General features: G+C 41.9%; 2 protein-coding genes across 48 annotated transcripts in view; one reads left to right on the top strand and one right to left on the bottom strand.

Annotated features, from left to right (window-relative positions):
- LOC103019590 (EF-hand calcium-binding domain-containing protein 11-like) overlaps positions 1 to 20,093 on the bottom strand; it is a 238,117-nt gene extending 218,024 nt beyond the window's left edge. For 14 of the 47 annotated variants that reach the window (XR_009007393.1, XR_009007394.1, XR_009007396.1 and 11 more), the window contains exons 1-5: positions 19,887 to 20,082; positions 19,108 to 19,203; positions 15,609 to 15,654; positions 3,099 to 3,200; positions 2,131 to 2,221 (exon numbers count right to left, since the gene is read on the bottom strand). Coding sequence is in view for 42 of the 47 variants with exons in the window: in XM_057542263.1 (XP_057398246.1) it covers positions 2,131 to 2,221; positions 3,099 to 3,200; positions 15,609 to 15,654; positions 19,108 to 19,203; positions 19,887 to 19,961 (410 nt within the window). In the remaining 5 variants the exon portion in view is untranslated. Of the gene's footprint in view, positions 1 to 231; positions 825 to 1,405; positions 1,434 to 2,126; positions 2,222 to 3,098; positions 3,201 to 15,608; positions 15,655 to 19,107; positions 19,204 to 19,886 lie in introns of those variants that run through there. The other 33 variants (XM_057542256.1, XM_057542252.1, XM_057542253.1 and 30 more) reach the window with 19 other exon arrangements.
- A 205-nt stretch (positions 20,094 to 20,298) lies between these two features.
- On the top strand, positions 20,299 to 25,555 carry LOC130707502 (tyrosyl-DNA phosphodiesterase 1-like). The gene is made up of 2 exons (XM_057542286.1): positions 20,299 to 20,474; positions 25,131 to 25,555. The coding sequence occupies exons 1-2, from the start codon at positions 20,314 to 20,316 to the stop codon at positions 25,525 to 25,527; spliced, it is 558 nt and encodes a 185-aa protein (XP_057398269.1). The 5' UTR covers positions 20,299 to 20,313; the 3' UTR covers positions 25,528 to 25,555.
- The last annotated feature ends 3 nt before the right edge of the window (positions 25,556 to 25,558 follow it).

The raw sequence follows: 25,558 nt of genomic DNA, 5'->3' as shown, positions 1-25,558 counted from the left end.
ACACATTTTTTAAAAAAGAATCACATTTCCAAATATCTATTTTCAAAAATGCTCTCCCAATAATGTAGGTTTCTTTTGAGAAGCGGTTACTTTTCCACTCACTGTTAAAAGACTGCTTCTACCTTGAACGGCTATATTTAAGTGGATTTTTCAAAATTACACATGCGGTACAAGGGGGCATCTCCTGAAACCACTTAACACAAAAAGGTCAGCAAATTTGGACACTTGTCCTTTTTTTTTTTTTTTAATTTATTTAATTTATTTATTTTTGGCTGCATTAGGTCTTCATTGCTGTGCACGGGCTTTCTCTAGTTGCGGTGAGTGGGGGCTACTCTTCGTTGCGGTGCATGGGTTTCTCATTGCGGTGGCTTCTCCTGTTGTGGAGCACAGGCTCTAAGCACGCCAGCTTCAGTAGTTGCGGTGCGCAGGCTCAGTAGTTGTGGCTCGTGGGCTCTAGAGCACAGGCTCAGTAGTTGTGGCGCACGGGCTTAGTTGCTCCGCGGCATGTGGGATCTTCCTGGACCAGGGCTCGAACCTGTGTCCCCTGCATTGGCAGGCGGATTCTTAACCACTGTGCCACCAGGGAAGACTGACACGTGTCTTTTTGTAAAAGTAAAATGAAGTAATTCTTTTTGTGAAAAACCACCATGTGGTAGAAATACATTGACTTTCATTACTCTTCTCATCACAAAGTGTACACAAGGATGCTACTATATTTTAAAGGTCTTGATGTTCTGGAATCACCTAAGTAATACTGTCCTCGGGCACTTTGTCTGCGCTTGGCTTGAACTCCTTTGCTCTTCAATAGCTTGCTCAATAATCTGCTTGAAAATGATGCAGCAAAAGAATTTCATATATGTCACCGTTAACGACAGTGAGTGCAGATTCTTATTTCAAATAACCTGCTTGATAACTTCTACTGAGCAGGGCTGGCTTCCGGTCAGATTTCATGAAATTACTTTTATCCACATGGGAACACCTGCCAGATGTCCCCCAATATCTGTTCTCTCCTTCTTCCCCAGTATCAGAAACTCCATTTGAGTGCACATGACTGCCCAAAGCAGGGACTACATTTTCCAGACCCACCTCCCCCTTGTAGCTATTCGTGGCCTTGGAACGAAGCTTTGGTCACTGGGATGTAGGAAGAAATAATGGATAGCCTTAAAAGGAGGGGCATATCTTCTGCTCCCTTTCGGCCTACCTAGCTGGAATTCGGGTGTGATGGCTGAAACCTTGGGAGCCACCTTGAAGCAAGAGGGAGAAGCCAGATGCTGAGGCAGCCAAACAACAGGAGGGGAGGAATCTGGGTCCTTCACAGCTGTGTTGCCATCAGATCAGCCCTGGACTCTCCTGTGTTTATTGCTCTCTTTTTTGAGCTTTGTTGTTTTGGGTTTTCTGGCTCTTACTGCTGTACGAAACCCTAATTAACACACCTGGTAACAGGGTTGATGAGGAACTCATGTTAGCAGTCAGAGAAGAGGCAACTCTGCAATTTTCTCTGCAAGCATGTGCTTACACTATTCTTACTACTTTCAATCTGCAGTTTCCTAACGGAAACTGCTTTTAAGCCACTTGCCCATTTTGTCAGAAATAGTTTATAAAGAAAACATAATATAATCTTTAAATCTACTTTATCAGGTGTGTGTGAACTGCAACATGGGTCTATAACTTTGAAAACAAACGAAGGAGGGGCCACCACTGATCAACCCAACTCTACTCTCCAGACAACTCAAGGACCATTTGTAACCCATGTCTGATGAAATACAGACCATGGGAGAACACCAGCATCCATGTTAAATATTAATAAAGCTTCGGGGGGTTTTTTGGTCAATACATAAATACACAAAGAAGTTCTACTTTCTTTCTGCTCCTCTCCACCCCTACTAACAAATGATTTTTCCACCTTCCTAGTATGCAAGCACTCCACCCACTTTAGAGCCCACTGTCAAGGTGTGGATGGACGAATAGCTAACTATAAAATTCTCTCCTGGATCATGACAATATGCTGTGAGATGAAAATGTTCACTAGTGAAAAATAAGCATAAATGAGTGTTCTCCATAAAACTGAAAACTTGTAAAAGCAAATGGTAAATCAAGGGGTGGGTATACATAAAGATTTTGGCACCTTACCTGAATACCTCGAGAATAATCCTTTCCGATAACTTGGGAGCCACCTGCTTAAATGCTTTTTTGAAATCTTCCAGAGTTAAATATCCACGATCTATTTGGAAGCAGAATACATAACATTCACACACTTCTATCAGCCCCATGAACTGCTATTTCAGCCATAACATATGAGTGAGACTTTAATCTATTACTAGGAGAAAAGCAGTAATTTATAATTGATTTTACATATAAGGTAATCTGAGATTGTCTCATTGGAAGAATTTGAGAATCTAGTAATACTCTCCCTCAGTACAGTCCCAGATGCTCCTGAAGGTCTCTTCCAGCCCCATCATTTGCTGATTCCCTGAGTCCCAGGTAAAGAACTAAGGGACAGACACTGCAACAATGGCATTAGGTTTCAAGTCTTTGTGAATTGCCAAAATAATTCATTCTTCAAAATTCACATTTTTTTCTTGCTTGGTATTAGAACTATATTATTATTTAGAGGAAAACCATTACAGAAGCCAAAATACTGAACCTGGACTCCACAAGTCTTTCAACCCTGTGTTCTGTGGGGAGGGGGTCTGAAGCTACTCCTCTGGGCCACCCCAGCGTGGGAAAACAATTCCTCCAATTATGTGTGGGTCAAAGGAGGAGTCGGAAAAAAAGGCCTCATGGTCTCCCAAACTTCCATAAGTAGCTCTTCAGCTATATCCCCGCATGGCCAGCCATTCTGTTGTCCCCATTACATTGCAGGCAAATCATAAGTACTGTACAATTATATAACTGTAGATATTATTTCACCCATCGTAAATGTCAAGAATTTAAGATTGTGATGGAGAAAAAAAAATGTACACCAACATCTAAGGTAATAGCTAATGAATACAGTAAAATAACCTTCCAAGTATATTATTTTAGTTACTGAGTATATGTTCCCATTCACAGTTCCTTGATAGCCATTTTTTATATCAAAACACTTTAAAGACACTTACAGTGCCTGTCAAAAGCTGTGAAGATGTGTCTTATTTCATTCCGATATAGTTGAGCTTCCTTCTTTTTCCTTACAATGTCTAAAAACTCCTTAAGTAATATCCCTAAAAGTTGGAAAAAACCAATTTACTGTCTTTCTCTTTAAGAAGGAAACAAAACATAAATGGAAAGTGATACTACCACAAACAAATGTTATCTTAATTTTGGTGAGTAGTATTTATTCATAAAGATCTCTAAAGTCGAAAAGACATTTTCTTAAAGAGCTAAGTAGACTCCACATTAGCAATTGATGGCAGAAAGGGTAGACACTTTCGGAGCTCACTGAGCTCTTCCCGGGGATAAAAGATGATGACCTCGAAAAAGTATGACACTCTTCTCTCTGACAGATCTAACAGACAGGCCCGAAACTACTTATAAAATAAGGTCTCATAATTTTCTTTCCTTATGCGTCTTTGATCCCTTTTTTCCTAGCCAGATGTCATTACGACAGGTTTTTTTCCAGCTGGGAGATCAGGGCGAAGAAGTAGTTTCTCAAAAGTCAATACCAATTGCATACCGCAGATAAAAGTGGAGAGAACATTCCATAAACAATAGCGTTGGCACTGTCCCCAGCCTTAGGTACGCCCCATGACTGTTCTGCAGCCTCAGGCTCTGCTTCCTGTGATTCTCATAATAAAAGAGCCCAGCGTGATCATATGAGATTGGATACTGTGCTTACAATGTCTATTAAAATGAATTCTAATGTGATCTTTGTAGTAGGTTTAAAGAGTGCAGCCAAGAATTTAAACATTCTAGTGAACTGAGCCCCAAATATATGAAAAGAGCAGTTCGTTTTTATATGTCAGGATTTCCATTTAAAAATGTATCACTGTTTTAAAAATAGCCCCAAACCACACAATAACCACGTGCTAATTTTTAAGAACTTGCACCCTTTCCAAAAGGGAATATTTTGGTGAGGTATACTGAACTATACACATTTCCCGAAATAGTTCCAATGGTTTTTTAAAAAGTAGAAAATAGTTTTCTTAATTTTCCACATTTTTCTTATTTGTCGTTAAAGATTTAGAAATTTAAAAAGTCCATCTATCTTTATGTGTTTAAACGATTCTCTTACAACTCTTTAGGACCCACTGGGTGCCAGGCACTGCATTAAGCTCTGGGAATAGAGGGGAAAAGAGAACACACACGATTCCAGTGCCAAGGGAGCCACTGGTCTAGTGACGGAGACGGTGATGATACAGGTTCAATTACAAACGTACACATAATTACAAACTGTGGCGTGTGCAACGAGGGGAAAACAGGAGGTTATAAAACACGTCACAGAAATCCTCCTGTAGAGCAGACTCTGGTGAAGGAGAGATCTCACAGAGGAGGTAATATTTAGGCTAAGCCCTAAATGATGAGAAGATACCAACTGGCTAAAGGTGGGAAGAAGAGCATTCCAGGCCGTGGAAAGAGCACGTGCCAAGGCCATGGGGTGAGAAGTGGGAGAAGTGAAAACAGGCCACAGTGGCTCGAACGCGGTGAAGACGGCGTTGGTGAGGTGGGCAGGGGCCCGAACTCACAGCCCCTGGTGGGCCACAGGAAATAATTTGATTTTTATTTCACTTGCAATAGGAAGTCAATAAAGTTGGAACTGAGAAGTGACATGATCTGATTTAGATTTTGGAAAGATCTCTCTGGCTATTGTTTTGAAAAAGGACTGGGGAGAAAGCAAAATATAAAAAAGGAGACTCGTAAGGATCCTACTGGCAAGAGATGTGGTCACGAGGGTGCGGGCAGTGGGAACGGAGGGCAGTGGAAGGTTCCAGACATACTGCAGAAAAGATGGAGGGTTAGACGTGGTGCATGAGAAAGAAGACGTCAAGAATAAGCCCTAGGTTCTGGCTTGAGTACTAGGTGGTTTGAGGAGTCATTTAAAGAGATGAGAAAGACGAGGGGAAGCAGGATGGGGGCGGTGCTGAGACGGAGTTGCAATTTGGAGATGTTAGCTGTTTGATGCTTTGGAGACAACCAAGAGCAAAAGTCAAGAAAGCAGCAACAGGCGTATCTCCTGGCACCTACCAGAGTGCTCGGCATGTGCTCAATAAATACACATTGTATGGAATTAGCGTCTGGAGCATTTCCCCCCATGGCAGCGGAGGATGTGCAGCGATGCAGCTTTGTGCTCGTCGGGTCCCATGGTAACTATTTGGCCACAAGTCTGCCTGAGACACACTGAGGCAAAGGATTGTCTGCTCTCAAAATTTATCCACAGTGTTTAGTAAGATACCTGCTTGTAGGAGGCGTTCCTCACATGTTTGTTGAATAAGTAAATAAAATCATAGGAAGACGTTATTTCTAGTTTTCAGCAAAAAGCATTAAAATGTGTTTTAAATGCTCTTATAACTCTGTAAATTAATGTCAAAAAGTAGGTCTCTATTTATTCACATAGCCAGCAAAATCGTCACTTTAGAAACCCCAATTTCTTAATACCTATAATACAGTAAAAAACAAACAAAATTCAGAGGAAAAGGAAATGCATGCATAATATTTGCTCTTCATTTAATTGCATCTGATTTCAGGAAACGATAAGAAAAGAAGCACAGTTCTGTGGTTCAATGTGTGATTCAGATTCACAAGAAAACAAAAAGTGCATGAGTGGTGAATGATACATTTTAAACCACATATTCAGAAAACTCATCCGTATTTGGGGCTATAAAGTAGTCAGGTCTTTATTTCATAATCTTGGGGGATAAAAAGCACCTGTTCTTTAGTGTTTCCTAGGAGAAAATATATGTGGATTTCAACTATATGTTTATTACCACTTAAAAAGAAGAAACCATCTAATAATACAAATAACTCTATATATGTAATCAAGTTCATTCACACTATTTTCTCACAGGCTCGTATACCTTATTTTTTAAAGTCAATATCAAACCACATAAACATATCTCACTGCCCCATCCCCATCCTCTTGTCTTAATCTTCGATGGCAACACATACAAATGCATTCAATACCATGCAAGTCCCTTTTCTAAAAAGGATAGAGAAGTTTCCATTCAGCTGAGCTCTCATGTTGTAGTAGTATGATCACTTTCCAAAGCCAAGGCATAAAGGTTTGCTATTCCTACAGCTCTGTAATGCAAACACATTAATGTAAGTTTTATATGTTTTACTGCTGTTTAAATGGCCTAGAAATAAGAGTTCCTACTACTAGCTCCACCTGCTGTCACCATATTCAAACCTAAAATTACCACTTCACAAAGACTTTCCATAATTCTACTGCCACTACATTTCATACCCAATGAGAAATGCATTACCTGTGTCCACCCCTGGAGTGAAAGTATGTTCAGAACATTCTAATTCCAAATACGAGGCTGGGTCTTCTCTGTAAACTGTTCTAGTAATGAAAGTTACCTAAACACACTTTGCTGTAGCTACACGTTGGGATCACCACAGGAACCACGTAGACCTATGTGTTTATCTGTGTTCGTTATTAATCTACAGAAGATGTTCAGAAACTGCCCGGGTAGCTGGACTCTACCAGTAATTTTCTTACTTTGTTTTAGCTGTAGGAAAGGTTCTTCTTTCTAAATCAGGAACGCCCAGTGCGTAGAGATGAAGGCAAAGCTATTCGGTTTGGAGTGAGGTGAGCTCCTCACTGTTCCCTCTCCAGCAGTGCCTCTAGAAGTGCCCCCCACAGGACACAGGACTGAGGATCATGCCTCAAAGGCCACTGGGACCAACGATCTTTACGAATCCTTCCAGACTCTGCAAATCTGTGCATTTTCCATATCACTGAAAGCACTCCCTTCCATTTTGTAAACTACTCTTGGCGAAATGGACTCTTCATGTTCTATAATGAATATATATATATCTTTTTACTTTCCAATCTACTTAATACATGTGATACAGATATATCATATAGAGAAGTGTTATCTTTTCCCCCTTTTTTGTTTTTAAGCAATTTCCTAGGAAGGTAATCATCTTTCACCACAGGGGTGGATATATTCAAAAAGTCCAACAAAACTATATAAATTTTTCCTTGAAAGTTGTTTTGTTTTGTTTTGTTTTGTTTTGTGGCTCACAGTTCTAAGTTTCAGGGTCAGTGCGTAGAGAGAAATCCTCTTGAAAATGTAGTCATCTAGTTTCTGGCTATCGCAGTGAGCCTAAATTAGAAACTGCAGTAAACCTGGGAGAATGAAGGAGAAAATAATAAAAATGCCAAGTTTTTTAGACTGGAAGTCTGGTCCTGGATTTAGTAGAAAAGAGAGGGCTCACACTCATTGGGCCATCTATTAATTTTTCCAGGGATTGAAAATGCCTAAAAATGAGGGCTTAAAAGGATTAAGTGGCCTTTTAAAAGGTATAATGCAAGCCTTTTCTAGTTTGAGAAATAAAATTCAGATTATGACTTTTGGAGGCCATGCAGGGAAAAAAAAAAGGATAGAATGTGTTTGCATAAAAAGATTGTAAGGACAGAAGGGCTTTCGTGGCATCAAGAGCAGTGAGTTGTCACAGTAAGATGGGTAAGTAAATTCAGAGGGCTAATATTTTCTTCCAGCTACACGCATAAGAGTAGGGGCAGGAAGAGAAAAGAATCCACCTTAATAGAAGAAAGCAAGTTTTACTCTATCATTGGGAGGGAAACGAGGAAGAGTAAAAACAGGTTACAGCAGAATAGAGAAATCTGAACCAACGAAACCTTATTCCTACCAAACGTGGACGGGAATCGTTATCTTTTTTTATCATGCACATCTCCTGCTCATAACCCTTCAAACGTTCCTCAGCATTAGCAGTGCAAAGCCCCGATCCCTTATTCTGGAGTTTAAAGCTTCACTCTTCCTTCCAGGTAAACTGGTCCTTAAATCTCCCCCTCTCCAACTCCCAGCTTCCCTCAGGGCTGCTCGCTGGTGGGCAGCTGGCTTGCAGCGCACCGCACTCCCTGCGGCAGCGGGAGAAAGCAGCACTCCGCGGGGGGCCGGGGGTTCCGTTGCCGGCAGGACTTGATACCAACACAGGGACAGCTGAGGAGCACTCTGGGCCTGCAAATCTGAGAGGGGGACCGGCAAGAGGGCGCGCTGTAAAACGGGGGGCAGGGATCTGAGAGAAGAGGGTGAGACGCTTGGGGGTAGGGGGTCTGTAGGAGAAACCCCACAGGGCCAGCATGCAGAAAGAGCCCCTACGGAGGAGGAGAAAGTGCGGACCTGTGATGGAGGGTGAGTGATAAAGCCCCTCCTCTGGACCATGAACAGACACCTCGGCAAAGTCTCCAGGACATGACAGGCAACGTTTGCACGGGCGTGGACCGCGCGGGGAAGTCTAAATTGGCACGGAGCTCTGCATCCACGCTGGCACCAGCAGAGCCCAGGGAGCACCAGGAGCCGGAGGACAAGCTCGCAGCTGGCATCTGCCTTCATTCATTCGCCCTGTTCTCCTCTTTGCTTCTCCACCTTTTGCAAACCCCACCCAGCCTTCCACATCCGGCTCCGGCCCACACCTCGGGCAGGAAGGGAGTGCCGCTCCCTTTGAAACTCTTAGAGGTCTTCTTGTCTATTGTGTTCGTGTGACATCTGGCCATCACAGAAGTGACAATACTTCTTTCATCTTCCCTATCACATATGACATTTTTAAAAAGTGTCTTTAGGTCAGTGTCTCCTAATTCTTTTTTACCCCTACAAGAAAACTTACTCATCATCTTTAAATGGGGAATTAAATACATTAATTGAGAAGGGAATATCTGTGGGTGATACCACAAAATGATCCTATGATTTCAAGATAAGTATAATGTGTATGTGTTTCCTGATGATAGAAATGAAGAGGTCAACTGAAATCTGAAGTCAAACAGCAGCCTGCTACACCTGCTATACCGTGGCCTCAGTTCCTTAGGTAGGAGCCCAAAACAACAAAATATACACAAAACAAATACAAAAAATGTGTTTACAATATAACTTAAAAGACTAGAAAACAGACATTTAAATTTAGGAAAAGAATACTTTTATAGTCAACTATCCGGCTCAAAACAACTCAGCCAAGATAGCAATAAATAAAAGCCATTAACCTCATCATCCACAAATTATTTTCCAGTTAAACTGACCCTGGATAGCATGACTGAGTCAAACAGTCTATCATCACCATTGTAATGAATCAATCTCTTGATTTTTCCATTGTTTAAAGTTGCAGGTTAAAAGTAAGCTCCTGGAAAGCTTTTTTTTTTCTAAGTATGAAAGTAAAATATGTTCAGTGTGTTGAAAGGGCAACAATATAAAAAAACAGAAAGAAAGGGGAGAAAAAAAGCATGATCTAATCACACAGTGGAAACAAAATTCTGATATACTTTGTTCTGGTTTTTTCCCTCAAGCATATTTTATATAGCTCTGGGATAAAAACACGCAGACAGCTGTGTGAGAATGCAGTGGGGCGATGTGCATTGGGCAGATTAAGCAAAAGTCTTATAAATCTTAGCTGTTGTTATTCATATAAAATGCTCTACGATTTATCCCACAATGAAGTCAAACCATCTGAGATCACACATGGTCTTGCCCTTCATAGAACTGCCCAGACACGTTTGGCATTAAACCACTGGCCTATGCTGAAGAAAGTTCAAGAAACAGCCTTACAGACTTCATTCACTACTGTATTTATTGAACAGTTTGTGGACGTCAGTGTCCAGTTAATGGTCTCTCCTCCATGAGACATCGTGCGGGAAACATCCCACATCGGGGAAAACTATGTCTCTCTGGAAAAGGAGTTTCTGTGGTGTGGGTGCTGACATCTGCACTTGGCTGTGATTCCCTATTTGATCTGGACACTCAGTAGCTCGGAACCAAATTTGACATCAACCTCTAGCGGCTGCACAGAACCTTGTGATTTGTCTTTTGTGTACTGACCCACTCCTGATTTCAACTCATTCATTAAGTTCCCAGGACAATGAAGACTGGCCTCAGCTCCATCAATATGATCCATGACACTATTAACCTCAAGGGAAGGGTTTATCAAATGGTTGAGAGGGTAAGCTTGGAGATTACACGACTGTGGTCTGCTACTTACTAGCTAGCTGGGCCACCCTGCACAGATTACTTAACCTCTCTAAGCTTCAGGATTGTTTTAACTTATAAAATGGGACAAACCTAACATAGAGTTGTATTAAATTTAACAATCCATGCATAATACTCATCACAGAGTCTGCACATGGTAAACACTCAAGGAATCAAAGCTATAATTATTATCTATAATAATAATAAATACTGTAACACATGTAAAAGTATCTTATAAACCAATAAAGAACCATCAAATGCCAGGATTAAGATTTTTTATTCCTCTCTGGAGCTCAGTTTCATCATTTTAAAAAAGGAAATATATGACTGTTTTCTAGGCTCTTCTAGTTGCAAACTTCTTTCATTTTCTATAGTTAGAGGAGATATGAAATGTTCTATACCCTTAGAGAACAGAAATAAAACCCTCTAAAATTAGGTAGCAATAGTGTGTATTGGAACCAATCCCAACACTGATCTGCTGCTTCCTTAAACAAGTGGCTTGATTTTTTTTTTTTTCTCCCATTAATATAATTCCTTGTTCCTGGTGCCTAAACAGTTTTTGCTTATACTCACGTGCTTGTTAAGTTACAGGCATTAAAAATGTCATTGACACCTTTTTGCTACTCATTCTGGCTGCCCTCAAATTCTCCCAGTGTGACTTTCCCTGAGACATCCTACTCTTCTAATGGCTTTGTCTTAACTTTCCACTCTTTTTAATTTCCACAAGGAACCTCTACAGAAACGACCCACCTTTCAGAGAGACCTTGGGAAGCAGGGTCTGGGCATCCAGGTTTAGGTACTGTATGAAATGTGTGCATCGTCAGGGCTCTGCCCTGTCAGGCTCAATCCAGGATGTGAGTCTGGACCTTCCCCCAGGAAGCTGGGCAGCAAATGGGCTCTGTGTGGAGGGTCCTTTGGGGTTGCATGCTGGAGATGTGGCACAACCTTGTCTGGATGTAAGAAGAGCTACACCTAGTGGGAGAATTCCCAAGTCACAGCTACTCAGAAGAACTTTGGGAAGTTGATTACCTGAATAAATAGCTCCCAGAAAGCCAAGGCCAACCTTTCAGTTCTTCAAGATTAAAACATTAAGGAGAGAGATAATATATTTGGTAAAATAATCTGTGTATAAACTCTCTTCCTGTAAGAAAAATAACATGTAAATGTGACTCATGTCACTGAAGGGAGAAAAGAAGGAGCTGGTCTGAAATTGGTTGACTACTAACAGTCCTAATGAAAAAATTTTATGTTAGCAGCATTCATAGTTCAGCAGTGACTTCTTGCTAAGATGGCTATTTTACTCTTTCCCTGGGATGTCTGTGGTCTTGAGTCTCCCCTTTCAAGGGGACATGAATTGAAGCTAAGTCTACTCCTTTAATCATGAAGAAAGTGATGCTTTGAGAAAGTTAATCTGCTGTTGATATCAGGACCAGAAGAGGAAGGGAAAAGCCTGGAAGCTTGTAGACTAAGGAAACCCCTTTCACAGTAATTTTGGAGCAAGGTACTAAGCACCTACACTTTGATCTCGTTCCTCCAACCCAATCTTCCCTTGAATTTCTCAGATGACTAATTTACTTTGTAACCTTTTGAAATATACCTAAAAATTAAGTATTAGGAAAAGATGCTGTGACAGGAAGCATCCTAATGATCTGATGGGGAAGTGGATGTGAGAGTACCTATAATATCCCTGATATTAAATGCAAGGGACGTGCATACGGGAGCAGGTCCTGGAGCACATCACCAAAGTCAGAAAGCCCTCATAGGGAAGCCTACTTTCAGCATCAAAAACTCCAGTTCTGAAGCAATCCTTAGACTATTATGAATTCGAGAAAATGTCCCATAATAAGGCAGTCTTCATTATACATAAGAGAACTCAGGTGTGAGATAGGCCACATGAAGGGAATGTAGAGAACCTCGTTCAAAACCTAAAGCTTTAATGTACATCAGAACTAATATTAAAAGGAAGCTCCATGGGTTTCCCTGGTGGCGCAGTGGTTGAGAATCTGCCTGCCAATGCCGGGGACACGGGTTCGAGCCCTGGTCTGGGAAGATCCCACATGCCGCGGAGCAACTGGGCCCGTGAGCCACAATTACTGAGCCTGCGTGTCTGGAGCCTGTGCTCCGCAACAAGAGAGGCCGCGACGGTGAGAGGCCCGCGCACCGCGATGAAGAGTGGCCCCCGCTTGCCACAGCTAGAGAAAGCCCTCGCACAGAAACGAAGACCCAACACAGCCATAAATAAATAAATTAATTAAAAAAAAAAAAAAAAAAAAAAGGAAGCTCCATGACTGCAAAAATGTGAGAACTGTTTCTGCAGGAAGTCCAAATCCAAGCATTAGAGAACTCAGGAAGGAGAGGAAATGTTCATGAAATTTACAAAACACCTCCAGCCTCAAGTCAACCCTCTCTCAAACATCAGAAAAAAAGAAAAAGCAGGGGAGGAAACTAACAACGGCATACTTGGAAGATCCTTTTGCCACAGACCAGTCCTCACTTTATATCAGAGCACTCACATTCAAGAGAAACCTTTAGAATGTAATGAAGGTGGGAAAACCTTCTGCCAGAATTTACCCTTCAATGTACATCAAGTGACCCATAGAGAAACCATATGAATGTAACACATGCATGTAAGTCATATCTTACTAAATGTGATATAATACACATGGGGGGAAAACTCAGGATATTGAACGTGGAAGGTTTTTTCGGAAGTCAACCTTTACATCAGAGAACTCACTACACCTGTAAAGAACGTGGGTAACCTTTCTTCCAGAATAACACCTGTCGGTACATCAAAGAACTGGTTAAGGAAAGAAAACCTTCCGTGTGAAGTCAAATCCCTAATTCAGAACCAAAGAACACACATAAGGGAGAAAATCTCCGGGAATAATGAATTTGAGAGTGCTTTTGGCAAACTACACGTATTTATGTAGAAACGCTACATAAACAAGAGCAGCGTAAGACATGCATCCAGACAGAATCACTCACTGACTCTCAGGGGACTCCTAAAGGAGAGAAACCCTAACAATGCAAAAAATGCAGGAAATCCTTCTGCCAGAAGACAGAAATCTTTATAGACTGGAATATTCACATAGAAACCCAGAGAAAATATGTAAGGAAGGCTTCACCAAGAAGTTGCAACCTAAACTGAACAGCAAAGAAACAACATTTGAATACTTTGAAAGTGTGAAAATTTTTAACATGAAATTTAAAGCCTGGGGAAATTCCATCAAGTTAGGGAGTTATGTCAAAAACACCTTCTCCTAGCAATAATATTGTTCGAAAAGTCATGTTTAATATGTGATACCAAACCTGTATCCAAAAAATAATCTAGTAAACTCTTCTGTAAACCCAAAATTTATACATAAAAAGATTTGTAAAAAGAAAAAAGTCAAGCCAGTCTAAAGGACACAGGAGCCAGCTCAAGGAGGCACTCAATGGCCAAATCTGTGGTAAGTGGAGCACTAAAATAACTAAGTATAGTAATGAATTATAAATCATTAAAAACATACAAATTCATGAGTCCATACTGATAAAAGAGAGATGGACTGATCAATCAAGCAGACGGGAAGTCGCTTGCTTATAGTAAAAATGCCAAGGGCTAACTGAAAGAGGCACTGGGATTATAAAATCATTACTTTGCAATCATACGGCAAAAACTGGATCAGACAAGAATCACAAATGGATACCAAATCCAGGCAGAAATTGTGATGAGAAGCAGAATATCTGCAACGTCAAACGTGTCTCTCCACAGGCTGCTGATTAGTTGCAAGGGAAGAAAATATGAAGAGAAATAATACAATGGAGAAATCCGACAACGTCTTGACCGGTGATAAAATTAGTATCTACGAGAGACAGACAGACATCGTGTGCCTCCAGATGTGGCGCCCTGAGAGGGACATATCGCCCAAATGGGATTCTGGCTGAGGGTGCTTAACCTCAACCTACTTACAGAGAAACGCCATGCAAACACAAGATGAGGGCTGTTCCTAAAAAAAGGAAACCATGAGGGGTGGGCTATTTCCTCAAAAATAACAATGTTGTAAAAAGGCAAAAAAAAAAAAAAAAAAAGTCTATAGAAATATCCCAGATTAAAAGAGGCTAAAGAGACATGATACCAAGGACTAATTCCTGTATTAAATGAGGAAAGATGCTAATAAGGACATAATTAGATCAAGTGACAACATTGCAATATAGACGGTAAAGCAGATAAAGACAAGTGTCAATATAAACTTATGATGGGTGTGCTGTGGTTATGAACAGCTCAACGACAGGATGGAGAAGAGGCAGAAAGTGCAGAAGAGAAGGTAGATGGGGTAAAATATGAACAGTAAGTGAATCTGGCTAAAGGGTATACAGCTATTCTCTGTACTATTTTTATTTTGCAACTTTCCGTAAGCCTTAAATTACATCCCCCCAAAAAGTAATTTTTGAAAAGCCAATTCAGCATGCTCTGGACCCTATCTCCTCAAACAATAGGTAGTTATCTCTCTGTCTCATTTGCCTCTTCCCTCTTCACTAGATCATTCTGCTAAGCTTAGAAACATCTTCTTTGTGTTCCAAAAAAAAGCAAACAAAAGCAAAGCAAACAGCTCTTGATCCACAGCTACTGGACCCACTGAAAGACTTATCTACTCACATTGTCACTTTGCCACTTTCCCTTTATCTTCAAACCACTGCAGCCTGGCCTCTGCTCCCATCACGTAATGACACTGCTCTTCCTAAAATCACCTGACACCCCCGGGTTGCCAGCTCCACGGATCCTCTTCAGTTCTTTTGCTACTTAACCTTTCAACAGCATTGGACACTGTTGACCAAACCTCTTCCTTGGAATAGTCACTTCTCTTGGCTTTTGATCAAATACTCTTGATTTTCCTCTGGCCCCTCTGCCCCTCCTAAGCCTCCTTTGCCATCTCTTCATCCCCTACTTGACTTTTAATGGTTATAGTTCCTACGGGTCTCAGTCTCTCCCTCAAGGCGTCTCATCCACTCCCATGGCTTCAAAACCATCCAAACGCTGATGACTCTCAAACTTATTTCTGTGGCCCAGATCTTTCCTCTGAATTCCATACTCATACAGCTCAACTGCCTTGACATCATTGACCGAAACCTCTCAAACTCAACATATTCAAAATTGAATTCTTGCACTCCCCAGACCCTAAATCTTCTCCCCCAGTCTTCCCATTTCAGGAAGTGCCACTTCCACTCACTCAGCTGCTTAAGTCAGAAAACCTAGATCATCCGCGGGATGTTGAAATTACCAGCAACATTTTTTCTTTATGCTTTTCAGGGGTTTAAAATTTTCCTACAATAAACATACGCTTATGACTACATTAATTAACTAAAATTAAAAGAACCAAACCTCGTTCTTTTTGGGTAATCAGAAACAAAACAAAGATTTGCTTAAACATAATGCTTTATAGCCTCTATATTTGTTCTTAGCTGTAGTTTCATGAATGTCTAAATAAGAGTACTAAAAATTAACTTTCACATTACCGGAAGTGTTTGGATCTACTGAGGACATCACAGCATCAGCTTCTATCTAGAAAAGAAAAAAGCATAAGATATACAATTTCATCAAATGTTTTCACAGTACAAGTTCTTAATTCCTGGGGTGCGGGGAAGGAATGTATTTTATGAGAAACCAACTTTGTTGAATCCAGCAGACAAGTAACATCACAGAACAGCTATAATAGTCATTTTTCTCTTCTATTAATAAGATACCAGATGCTAATCTACTACAGACTCTAATGGCCGCCAAAACTTTATTGCATTGACCAAAACAGTTTGGTCATATAGATTCAACTTGGCTGTCACATGTACAGCATAACCTAAAAGGTAACATTTCTGTTTTAGACAAATACAAGCAATTGTTACAATGGCCTCTATGGGTTTACTTAAAAATTTTTTCCTGACTGTAATAGTAACATGATGTAGAAAACATGAAAAATATTTTTTAATTATGAAGAAAAACATCTAAAACACCAGCCATCCAGTGAAAACCATTGTTAACATGTAGGCCTAGTACAGCTTTTTTTCCCCCCCTCCATGCATTTTTAAACTATTTGAGAATACACTGTATATTAAGTTTGGGGACCTGCCTTCACTAAATATTAAAACATAAGCATTTTCCCACATGGTTAAGAGAGCTTTATAAACATCATGGAATTAGAACCTTGGCAACATCTGATGTAGCTTCTCCACCTTGGATTCCATGCCTTGCACTTCCCTGGTTCCTCCTGCCCCTCCCAGACAACCAGTTCCCAGTGCATCTTCTTCATGGAGTCCCCGCCGACCCTTAAATGTGGGCACTCCCCCCATGTTCTCCCCTCAGGACACTGCCCTTCACACGCCGCACACTCCTCTTAGGCAATGCCGCCTCAGTCTCATGTTTTGAGCTACCACCTGTGAGGAATCCCTAATCTATCTCTAGCCCTCACCTCTCCACCCAACTTCAGATTCCTACATCTAAGGGAGGTGGCACAATCTGAAAGCAGATCTTTACCACCATCACCTCAACACCCAGCACAGCACTTAAAAAAGGAATGCACTTGGGGTGCTTGTAGCCTCCTCGAACTTAATATGCCCCAATCCGAACTCACTGCCTTTCCCCCAAACCTACTCCTTCTGAATTTTCTTATTTTCTTATCCCTTCAGTCCTGTTGTCACATCACTCTGATACGGCCACCACAGGCAACCGTGAATCACCAAGGCATAACTTCTCCCACCACCACAAAGCGCTCCCAGACACTTCATATCAGAGTCTACCTCCGCTGCTCTAAATGATGCCCAGATTCCTATTAAAGTTACTACAGAATTAGACCCTTCTCCTTGCCCTCCTCCCTTTCTGTTCTTAATCTCTTCTCTATCTTAGTATTTATCAGAGTTTCATAAGTCTCTCTACACTAAACTGTGAACTATTTCAAAGTAGGGTCTATGTTTATTCACCTTCATATTTCTAGCAACTAGCAAGTGCTCCTTTGATTAAATGGGAACACAATAAATTTCATTCTGTAAACATTTTCATGAATGCAGAAGTGATTTATTATTTTAGTGCCTTACTGCTTCATGACCTGCATTCAGTAAATATTTCATTTGCTGAAAAGCAATGTTTAAAAATAAAACCCCAAACCTCAACCCATTATAAGAGGAAAAATCTGTTAAATTTCACAGAGGGAATACATTAAGCGTCACTTAATAAAACTTCATGATTGTTACAAATGATTGTTAAGTGTATAAGTGATTTGCTATATCAGTATTTCACTGTTTAGCGATCTGCAGTAAACAAGCATTTCCTTTGATTAAAAAATAAAATCCAAAAAAAAAAAAAAAATAAATAAAATAAAATCCAAAACCTCAACCAAAAGTAAAAATCTGTTAAATTTGATGGTGTGTATGTATGTATGTTACCATATCACTGTACTTGTCATTAACTTTCTCACTTACATGTTCTAAAATTAAAATCAAGTAAGTAGATCCAAAGGTGATAAAGGTAGAATGAGACCAGATATCTTTCCAGCTGAACCTGGGTTAAATTCAATGCTTCAAAAGCTGAGTCCCCTTAGCTGACCTGCTCTGGAATTCCAGCTGAAATGATTGCAGGTTAACAGGAGAGCTGCAATTTCTGGGAGCCAGCCCTGAAGCTCCATAATCAACCTCTCAGTAACTAAGCAACCCCTAGCAGTTGAACCTACCTGGGTGGTTCATGGGACATATTTATATCAACAGAACATATTAACAATGAAGTTGTAATACACTTAAGCATAATGAAGAACAGAGAAGTGGGACATCACGTGGTCCCTGGCTTTGCAGGGCCTGCAATCTGACAGACAGGTAGAGCCCACTCATAGGGAACAATTGGGCCAAAGCAGTTGCCCAGCCACTTTGTCTAACAACAGCAGGAAGGATGACATTCCAGGCAGAGCCCTGAGTGCTCCCTCTGTTTGATGCCTGCAGTTGAATTTCTTAAACCTGGCCAAGATCTTGCCCCTGATTAATTCCAGTTCAGCAGCTTAACAAGAGGGATCCATCACTAGAATGGATGTAACAGACAAGAGGAGCAGCACAAGGACAGGAGGCATAGGAAACCTGTCCTACTAAAATGGGAGATTCACTGAAGTTCAGCTCAACTCTCCTTAATTAGTGCAACCTTTCCTGGAGACCAATGCCCAACAAAATTTCAAATGTACCTAGCACTTGTATTTCTAGGAATTTATTCCACAGAGATATATCCACAAGCAGAGATACAGTTATAAGAGAATGCTCACAGCAGCAATATTTGTAGGAATGAAAAATAAGAGAAACAACTGAAATGACCAAAACAAGGAAACTAGCTAAAGAGAATAGTAAGCAACTATTTTTTTAACGTGCTGTGTGTGCTTTTATGTTCTTCTATTGTGAAGTGAAAAAAGCAAGTTAAAATAAAATAGGCATACTATGCACCCACTTTTCAATACAATGCTAGGCGTGTCTGTCAATACATAGGAAATTTTGGGATGATACACAAGAAACTGTTAATAATGGTAACTCCTGAGGAGTGGGACCCTTTGGTAGGGAGGGAGGGGATTTTACACCCAACTTTATACTTTTCTGGACCGTTTTAATTTTTTGACTATGTAAATGAATTCTTTTCATAATTTAAATGGAGCAAAATTTTTTTTTTAATTTAAGAAAAAAAGAATCCTGCATGTCACTTCCTCTGTGAATTCCTTCTGTTACCAACATCCCACTCCCAGGCTTCCCTCTTGGAACCTCACTAGCATCTCCTACTTAATATTATTAGCAGCCTGATGACTTAGTCTTGACGGATTCTAATTCATTCCTGAGTTGGATTCTTAAGACATAAGTAAAATTCAGCACTGGACACATCTCTGAAATTGCTCAAAAGGCAGCGGTTTGCTTCATAAACATCCTAAGCTAGCCCTCTGCACTTTACTTAGAATCCATCCACTACTGTATTGTCAGCCCAGTCCCCAAATACAAAAGAAAGTTCTACCTTGGAGGGCTTGTATCCAAACAGCATTACAACAGCAACTTTAAAGTTCTCTCTGCTTAGACAGCCTTTGTTTTCTTCATCGCATGCTTTAAATACCTAAAGAACAGCAAATATCTTTAGTTAATAACACAGAAACCGTTTGTTCTATTATTACTAACTTACATTAAGTTTAGACCTCCCAAACCTAAAACTTAGCCAAGAGTAGGGCTGGGAAATGGAATTTCATTATCCTAATTTTAATCCTCAAGAAATCTTAATCTGCTGGGACTTCCCTGGAGAACCAGTGGTTAAGACTCCTAGCTTCCACTGCAGGGGGCACGAGTTCTATCCCTGGTCGGGGAACTAAGATCCCGAATGCTGCCCCCAGGGCCAAAAAGAAAAAGAAATCTTAATGTGCTAAAATGTACCCCCCAAAAAGTGCAAACGACTTAATCGCTGGGTTAATTCCTTTAAACCATTCGGATAAATTCTACCCAAAATTCAATCCTAGAATTGGGAAGGTGAGGCAAAGGGGCTGGCTTTGAAAGGCGGGAGGAGAGATGGAGACTACAGCTTGTTATACACAGACTATGTCGCGGAGAAAAGAAGGAATTGGAAGTAGAACACTGGACAGGGATCCAGAAGCCTTGCAGCCCTAGCCTCGGTCATTAATCATGACACTTCGGAACGATAGTCCAGCCCTTATCTGTGCAACAAAGCTGAGTGAGAGCCAGGAGGGGGTGACGGAAGTGAAAGTCCCGGGTCAAGTTAAAGTCGGAGACAGCCCTCCGGACACCTACTTCCACCCACTTCTTGTGTTCTGACGGGCTGGCTTCCCACATCCGCGGCCGGGCCCCGGCCTGGGAGAAAAACATCACGACAGTCACACGGGAGCCGGGACGCCTGAACTCGCGACCTCTGCGGCCTACGCCCGGCTTGCAGCGACCGCCCGCCAAGCTCCCCGCAGTTCAGGAAGCTGAACTTGGCCGGGTCCCTCCAATGTCTTCTCCCATTGGACGGCCTGCGAGCCACTGGCGTTGACCCCGCAGTTCTATTGGCCAGAGACTTTGTTTAATAATATTTCCTTGGAACAGCCTATGGCGGAGGGGCTTCCAGGCCCGCCCCCAGCCTTGGCTCCGCCCCTCTCTTTTCCTCTCTCCCCCTTTTAGGAGCCGCGCCAAGGTCTTCTCTCCGCCCCTTCCTGCGGGAGTGCCCCCTCAGCCCCTCATGACCCGGAGGGCTTTAGGACCCAGCTGCGGGCATCCCGGAAGGGGAAGGGGCAGGGCCACTCTGCGCGCGCCGCGGCCTGGAGCATTTGAAGCGCGCGCAGGCGCGAGTGGCGGCGGAGGAGCGGGGTCCCCGGCGGCTGCGTGTTCTGGGGGCTTCAGGTGAGTGTTTGGAGGCCGCGGGTTCCGGGGCCTCTGGTGCGCGTTCGGCAACTGCCCGCGCTTTTGCTCCTTCCGGCCTGGAGCGCGGGCAACCGGCGTCCGGAGAATTCTTGAGTGCCCCGCGGGGCTGGAGGTGGATCCGGAGGGAAGCGGAGCATCTTGTAAAGACACTAGGTAGGGTCTCCTTCTGGGCCTCGGCTTCCTCCAGTAATAGTACCTCTTTGGCGTGAGCAGCTGCTGCTTGAGGAGACCGGAGTCCTGCTGGAGGGGTCCCCCCGCCGCGGATTCTTACTCTGGCTCCTCCACGTAGTAGGCAGATGGCCTGGAGAGTTAGTGCTAGCTAGCATGTTGGGCGCTTACTCTGTGCCAGGCACTTAACCTCTGTGTTTAGTCTCCCCATAAATGGAAACAGTTATGAGTGTGAAATGAGTGTATGCCCAGTAAAGGTGAGCGCACAGAAAAGTTAGCAGCTGTCCCTTCTTACTCAGTGTACCCCGGAATCAGCCCACTTCACTCCATTCCGAGCGCCTTCATGAGCTACCAGAGTCCCTGCGGGAGCCGCCTCACTTCGACTTTTGTCTCCCTCCAAACCATTCTCCATACAGAGTTGTAGGGAACGTAATATTTTTAAAAAGGAGATCGGACCAAGGTACTCCCCTGCTTATTAAAAGGTGCTCCCCTTAAGTGGAGCCTACTGTTCTTAGAATAAAATCCAGGATCTTTAACTTACTCCTGCCCACCCCCTTCATCCTGGACCACCTACCTGTCTTCCTTACCCAAATCTTTCTGTCTGTTTTTGGAGTTACTACAACCTTGTTCTGGTCTTTGCAGGTTGGGTTCCCTCACTGGGAATACTCTTCTTTCCCTCCCCCACTTTTATTTGGCTGATTCCTTTTCATCCTTCAGAGCTCACTTAAATGTTAAATTCAGGATAGTCTAAGGTAAGGGCATCCCTGTTACTCTCTCATACCTGTAAAATGTAATGAATATCTGTAAAGATATCTTGGCTTTTTTGGTTATTTTCGTTTGTGTCCATCTGTTTCTTTCTCCTTGAAATATAAGCTTTTCTAGGACAAATTGTTTCTATGTTGTTAATTTCTTATTCCCAGGGCTTGGCACATAGTAGCTGCTCAATAAATATTTTTCTAATGAACATACTCTGGGAGGTAGGTATGACACCCATTTACAGAGCAGGAAGTTGAGGCTCAGCAGTTAAGTAACTTGCCTAAGTGCACATTTACCACCTAGTAATGACTGGGTTTGAAATTGGAGTCATATTTGCCCACTACTGGCCACACCTGGCCTCAGTTGAGATTGACTCCCATGCCCTCCTGATGGTCTGCAAGCTCTATAAGAAGGGTCAGCTGGAAGCGTAAAAGAAATAGCCCAGCTGGGTCTGGGATGGTAGGGGGAGAGGAGGAGCTAGCAGCTTTAAGAGGAGTATCCATTTGCATCCACAGATTTTTTTTCTAGTGTCTAATAGACACTCTAATGTTATGAGTTGGCATCTGGTGGTAGAATGTCTTTAGATTTTTACCCTCCTTGGCATTGTAGCTTAACGCAGTGTTTGCCAAATTTCAGTAATGTGGTCGGTTGCTTCCTCCCCAGTTTTGTCTCACTGTCAACATCTGTAGTACTATTTGCTTAATATTTTCATTTGAACCCACTTTTACATAAACACTATCTTTAAGAAGTAAACTTCAGTTATTGTCAATGTAATGGAGCCATAAGATACCTTCTGTTGATGTTAAACCAAAGTGTTACTGCCTGCAGAAGAGCCCAAAGTCCGTTATTTGTTCAAAAGCAGGAATAGAGACATTTCAACAAACAGCTTTCTCCTTGATTAAACTGAGACATTGGATTGGAGTGGGAAAGGGAGGTACTTTCATAATGTAATGTTAGTTAACGTCAGGTCCCAGTCACCTCCGCTTTGGGAAATACTGCACTTTGCTGACCCACTGAATGTCAGATCTCAGAGTCAGCCCACCTGTGTTGTAATTCTGATCCTGGTGTCACCACTTACCCAGAGTGTGGTGTTAGACCTGTGCTGTGCGAGGCACTGCCCAGGGAAGACAAACCGTGAACAAACAGTTGAAGGAAAACACTTAGGTTCTGTCCTTGTAAAGCTATATGACTTGAGTATGAAAGCTGTCTGAGAATGCAGAGAGTCTGGGCCTGTGTGAGAGAGAGATGAAATTCTGATCCCGAAGCCAGATGCAGTCCTCCAAAGTAGAATCAGTTGCTGGTTAATCTTGGTGTTTACCAACAGCTCCCCTTCAACAGGCTAAGCGCCTCGACTGCATAGAGAGGCTGGTAACCTGCTAGGCTTAATGATTTGTTACAGTTTTATTAGCATATTATAAAGGTTTTTTTTGCCTTTAATTGGTAAATAATCTCAGGCACATTTTGGATTGTGAGCAGATCCAAAATTTAAACCATGTATAGAGCAGACAAAAACTTTTTTTCTCTAGGAAATATCTTTTTCAAAGCTTTACTTTTTACCCACTTGTCCTTTTTTGGAGGGAATTCTCTGTCCTCCTCCCCTCTCCCACCCCACATGTGGTTCTAGAAAGTGTAGATAATGATAAAACTGAAAAATTTAGAAATCTCCTAAATAGCTCACACAGTCACTAAAGACGAATAAATATTTTCCTTTCAGAGTTCTCAGGATTTTTGAATTCCATTTTATTTATACGTAATTGATCTGGGAAGAGGGGTGGTGGTGACCTCTAAGAGGTCTGTATACATCTCCTTTTCTCAGGCTGGGAGCTGAACCCTTTTTTCACCTAAAAACTCTGAGACCCTCTCTTTGCTTTAGGATGGGGCAGGAATCTAGGGAGAACAGCCTGAGGAATCTCAGTCGAAGATTCTATTACTCAGTGCCTAGCTTAAGAGCTGGTTTAGAATTCAATGAAAGCTAGAGCTTACAGCAGAGTAGTTTTTCCAAAGATGGTTCTTTTGTTCTTAAATAATTTTTCAGTTGCAAACTAACCGACACTATGGCTCCTTCATAGTGAATTGTGATAGCAGTCTCCAGAGTCTAGAACACTAAAGGAACTTAAGTTTTAAAAAACCAGTCAAAACAAACAAAAAACTGAACTGTTGAAGTAGGTGTTAAGTAGTAAGTCTGTCTTAACCTCTTTCATGGGAAAACCTGGTTCTCAGATCCTGTAAACTGTAACAATACAGTTCCAACAAGCTGGATTATCTGGTGTCTTAACCCTTATCGGATTAGAAACAATTTAGGGAGAAAAACCTACTCAGAGTTCAAACAGCCTCTAGAAGTGGGCTGAACACAGGGGGAAAGGACAGAGAACTTTTAGAAAACAAGACCTAGACAGAGTGTAGGGCCCCTGTTACAGGAGCAAGTGTCTCCATCCATCTGTGGTCCCTACAGCTGTGGCTGCAAAACACTGTCCATGCCAGGTGGGCTTAAGAGTGACCCTGGGCCATGAAGAACGAGTCAAATTATTGTCTAGATGCACTCTGCTTAAAAGCTTCTTGAAATGTGTAATTTAGAGGAGAAACTTTATCTGACTTGGTCATTAATTGAAAAAGGTGAGAAGTTGTGCAAAGTGATAGATACCTTAAAAAAATATACTTTTTAGCTTGAAACATGAAAGTATATTCATTTGCAAGTCTTTCAGTGCAGAATTTAGCCTTTTTTAAGGAGTGGGGGTCATGCTGCAGTCTGTCCTATATCTGCACTCATAACAGGTCCTGCTTACGCTCTAGAGCAAACATGTAGACACTACGTCCACAATCTGAGTTCAGACTCTTGAGTCCTGTAATTTTCCTCTGGGTCTTGTACTAAAGTGTATTTTTTTTGTTTTTTGTTTTTTTAATCACACTAAGGAACTGTTCCTTAGTTATTTGGGAAATCTACTTAGATAGCCCTTTACCCTTGAATTGGTGACATTTTGTAGGTAAGAAAAGCAAAAGTTTCATCTGTTTTCCTCTTGAGAGCAAGAAAGTGGAAGTTAAACTGTGTGGTTTAAAAAACAAAGTAACGTTTTGCTGTAGTACAAGTTCTTTCTCTGCAGGTTTTCGTGGTTTGATTTAGGATTAGATAATCATTAAGTCAGTTGGGTCCTCATGGAAGCATCCCTAGATAATGTATATATAGAATTGATCATTTGATACTGTTTTGAGGATTTTGTTAAGCTTTATGGTAAGTAGCTTATCTTGGGGGAGTAAGAAGTAGTCCCTGAAGTCCTTTGGGCTCCCATACCTGGGTGAGGAATAGGTGATAAATTCCAATTTGACCTGAAATTCCTTAAACTGACCTTAACCCCAAACACCTGTTGGAAGCTTCAGGGCTAAGAGTGGACATTTTTTGTTTTGGACTTTGGCTCAAGTCCATTTCCTCAGGCATTTAGGAACAAGGTCTAGGTGGAAAGACAAAGGGAGTGAAGCAGAAGGTAAGCAGGATTTTCGCCGTCACTTTATTTGCCAAGTTCTCGTGGCAGATTGTGGTGATGTGTCGTGAACACCCACAGAGCAGCTGATGTTAGTGACGCGTCTTGGCATCTGGTAAGTGTCAGGTGTGCTGTGTGTGTCCTGGAAGCTCAGGACACGGAATTTGAGAGCAAGAGAATGAGTGTGCCGGTGGCCTGGTGGATGGGAAATAACGAAATTTCCACCTTTCATTTCCAGAGGAAGTATAATGTCTCAGGAAGGCAGTTACGGGAGGTGGACGATATCCAGTAGTGATGAAAGCGAGGAGGAAAAGCCAAGACCGGACGAGCCATCTACCTCTTTTCTCCCGCACGCTGAGCAGGGAGCAGCCAGTGAGGCAAAGTACACCTGTTCCGAGGCTCGGAAAGCTGCCCACAGGAGGAAGATCGCACCCGTGAAATTCAGCAACGCAGAGTCCGTTTCAGAAGCTTCACCTCCCAAAAGGCAGAAGGGCGGTTCCCAGGAAGACCTGGGCTGGCATCTCTCCAGCAGTGAGGATGAGCTGCCAACTAATTCAGAACCTTTGAATGGTGTATTCCCTTCAAGATGTATTTTAGGTTTGTTTATGAGTATTGTAGCAAATTGTCCATGTTGATACATAATATATGTAGTTCATCATTAGAGTT

The sequence above is a fragment of the Balaenoptera acutorostrata genome, chromosome 3 (genome assembly GCF_949987535.1).
Source record: "Balaenoptera acutorostrata chromosome 3, mBalAcu1.1, whole genome shotgun sequence".
NCBI lineage: Eukaryota > Metazoa > Chordata > Mammalia > Artiodactyla > Balaenopteridae > Balaenoptera > Balaenoptera acutorostrata.
Note: the sequence above shows the minus strand (reverse complement) of the source record. Positions and strands in the feature narration are given on the sequence as shown.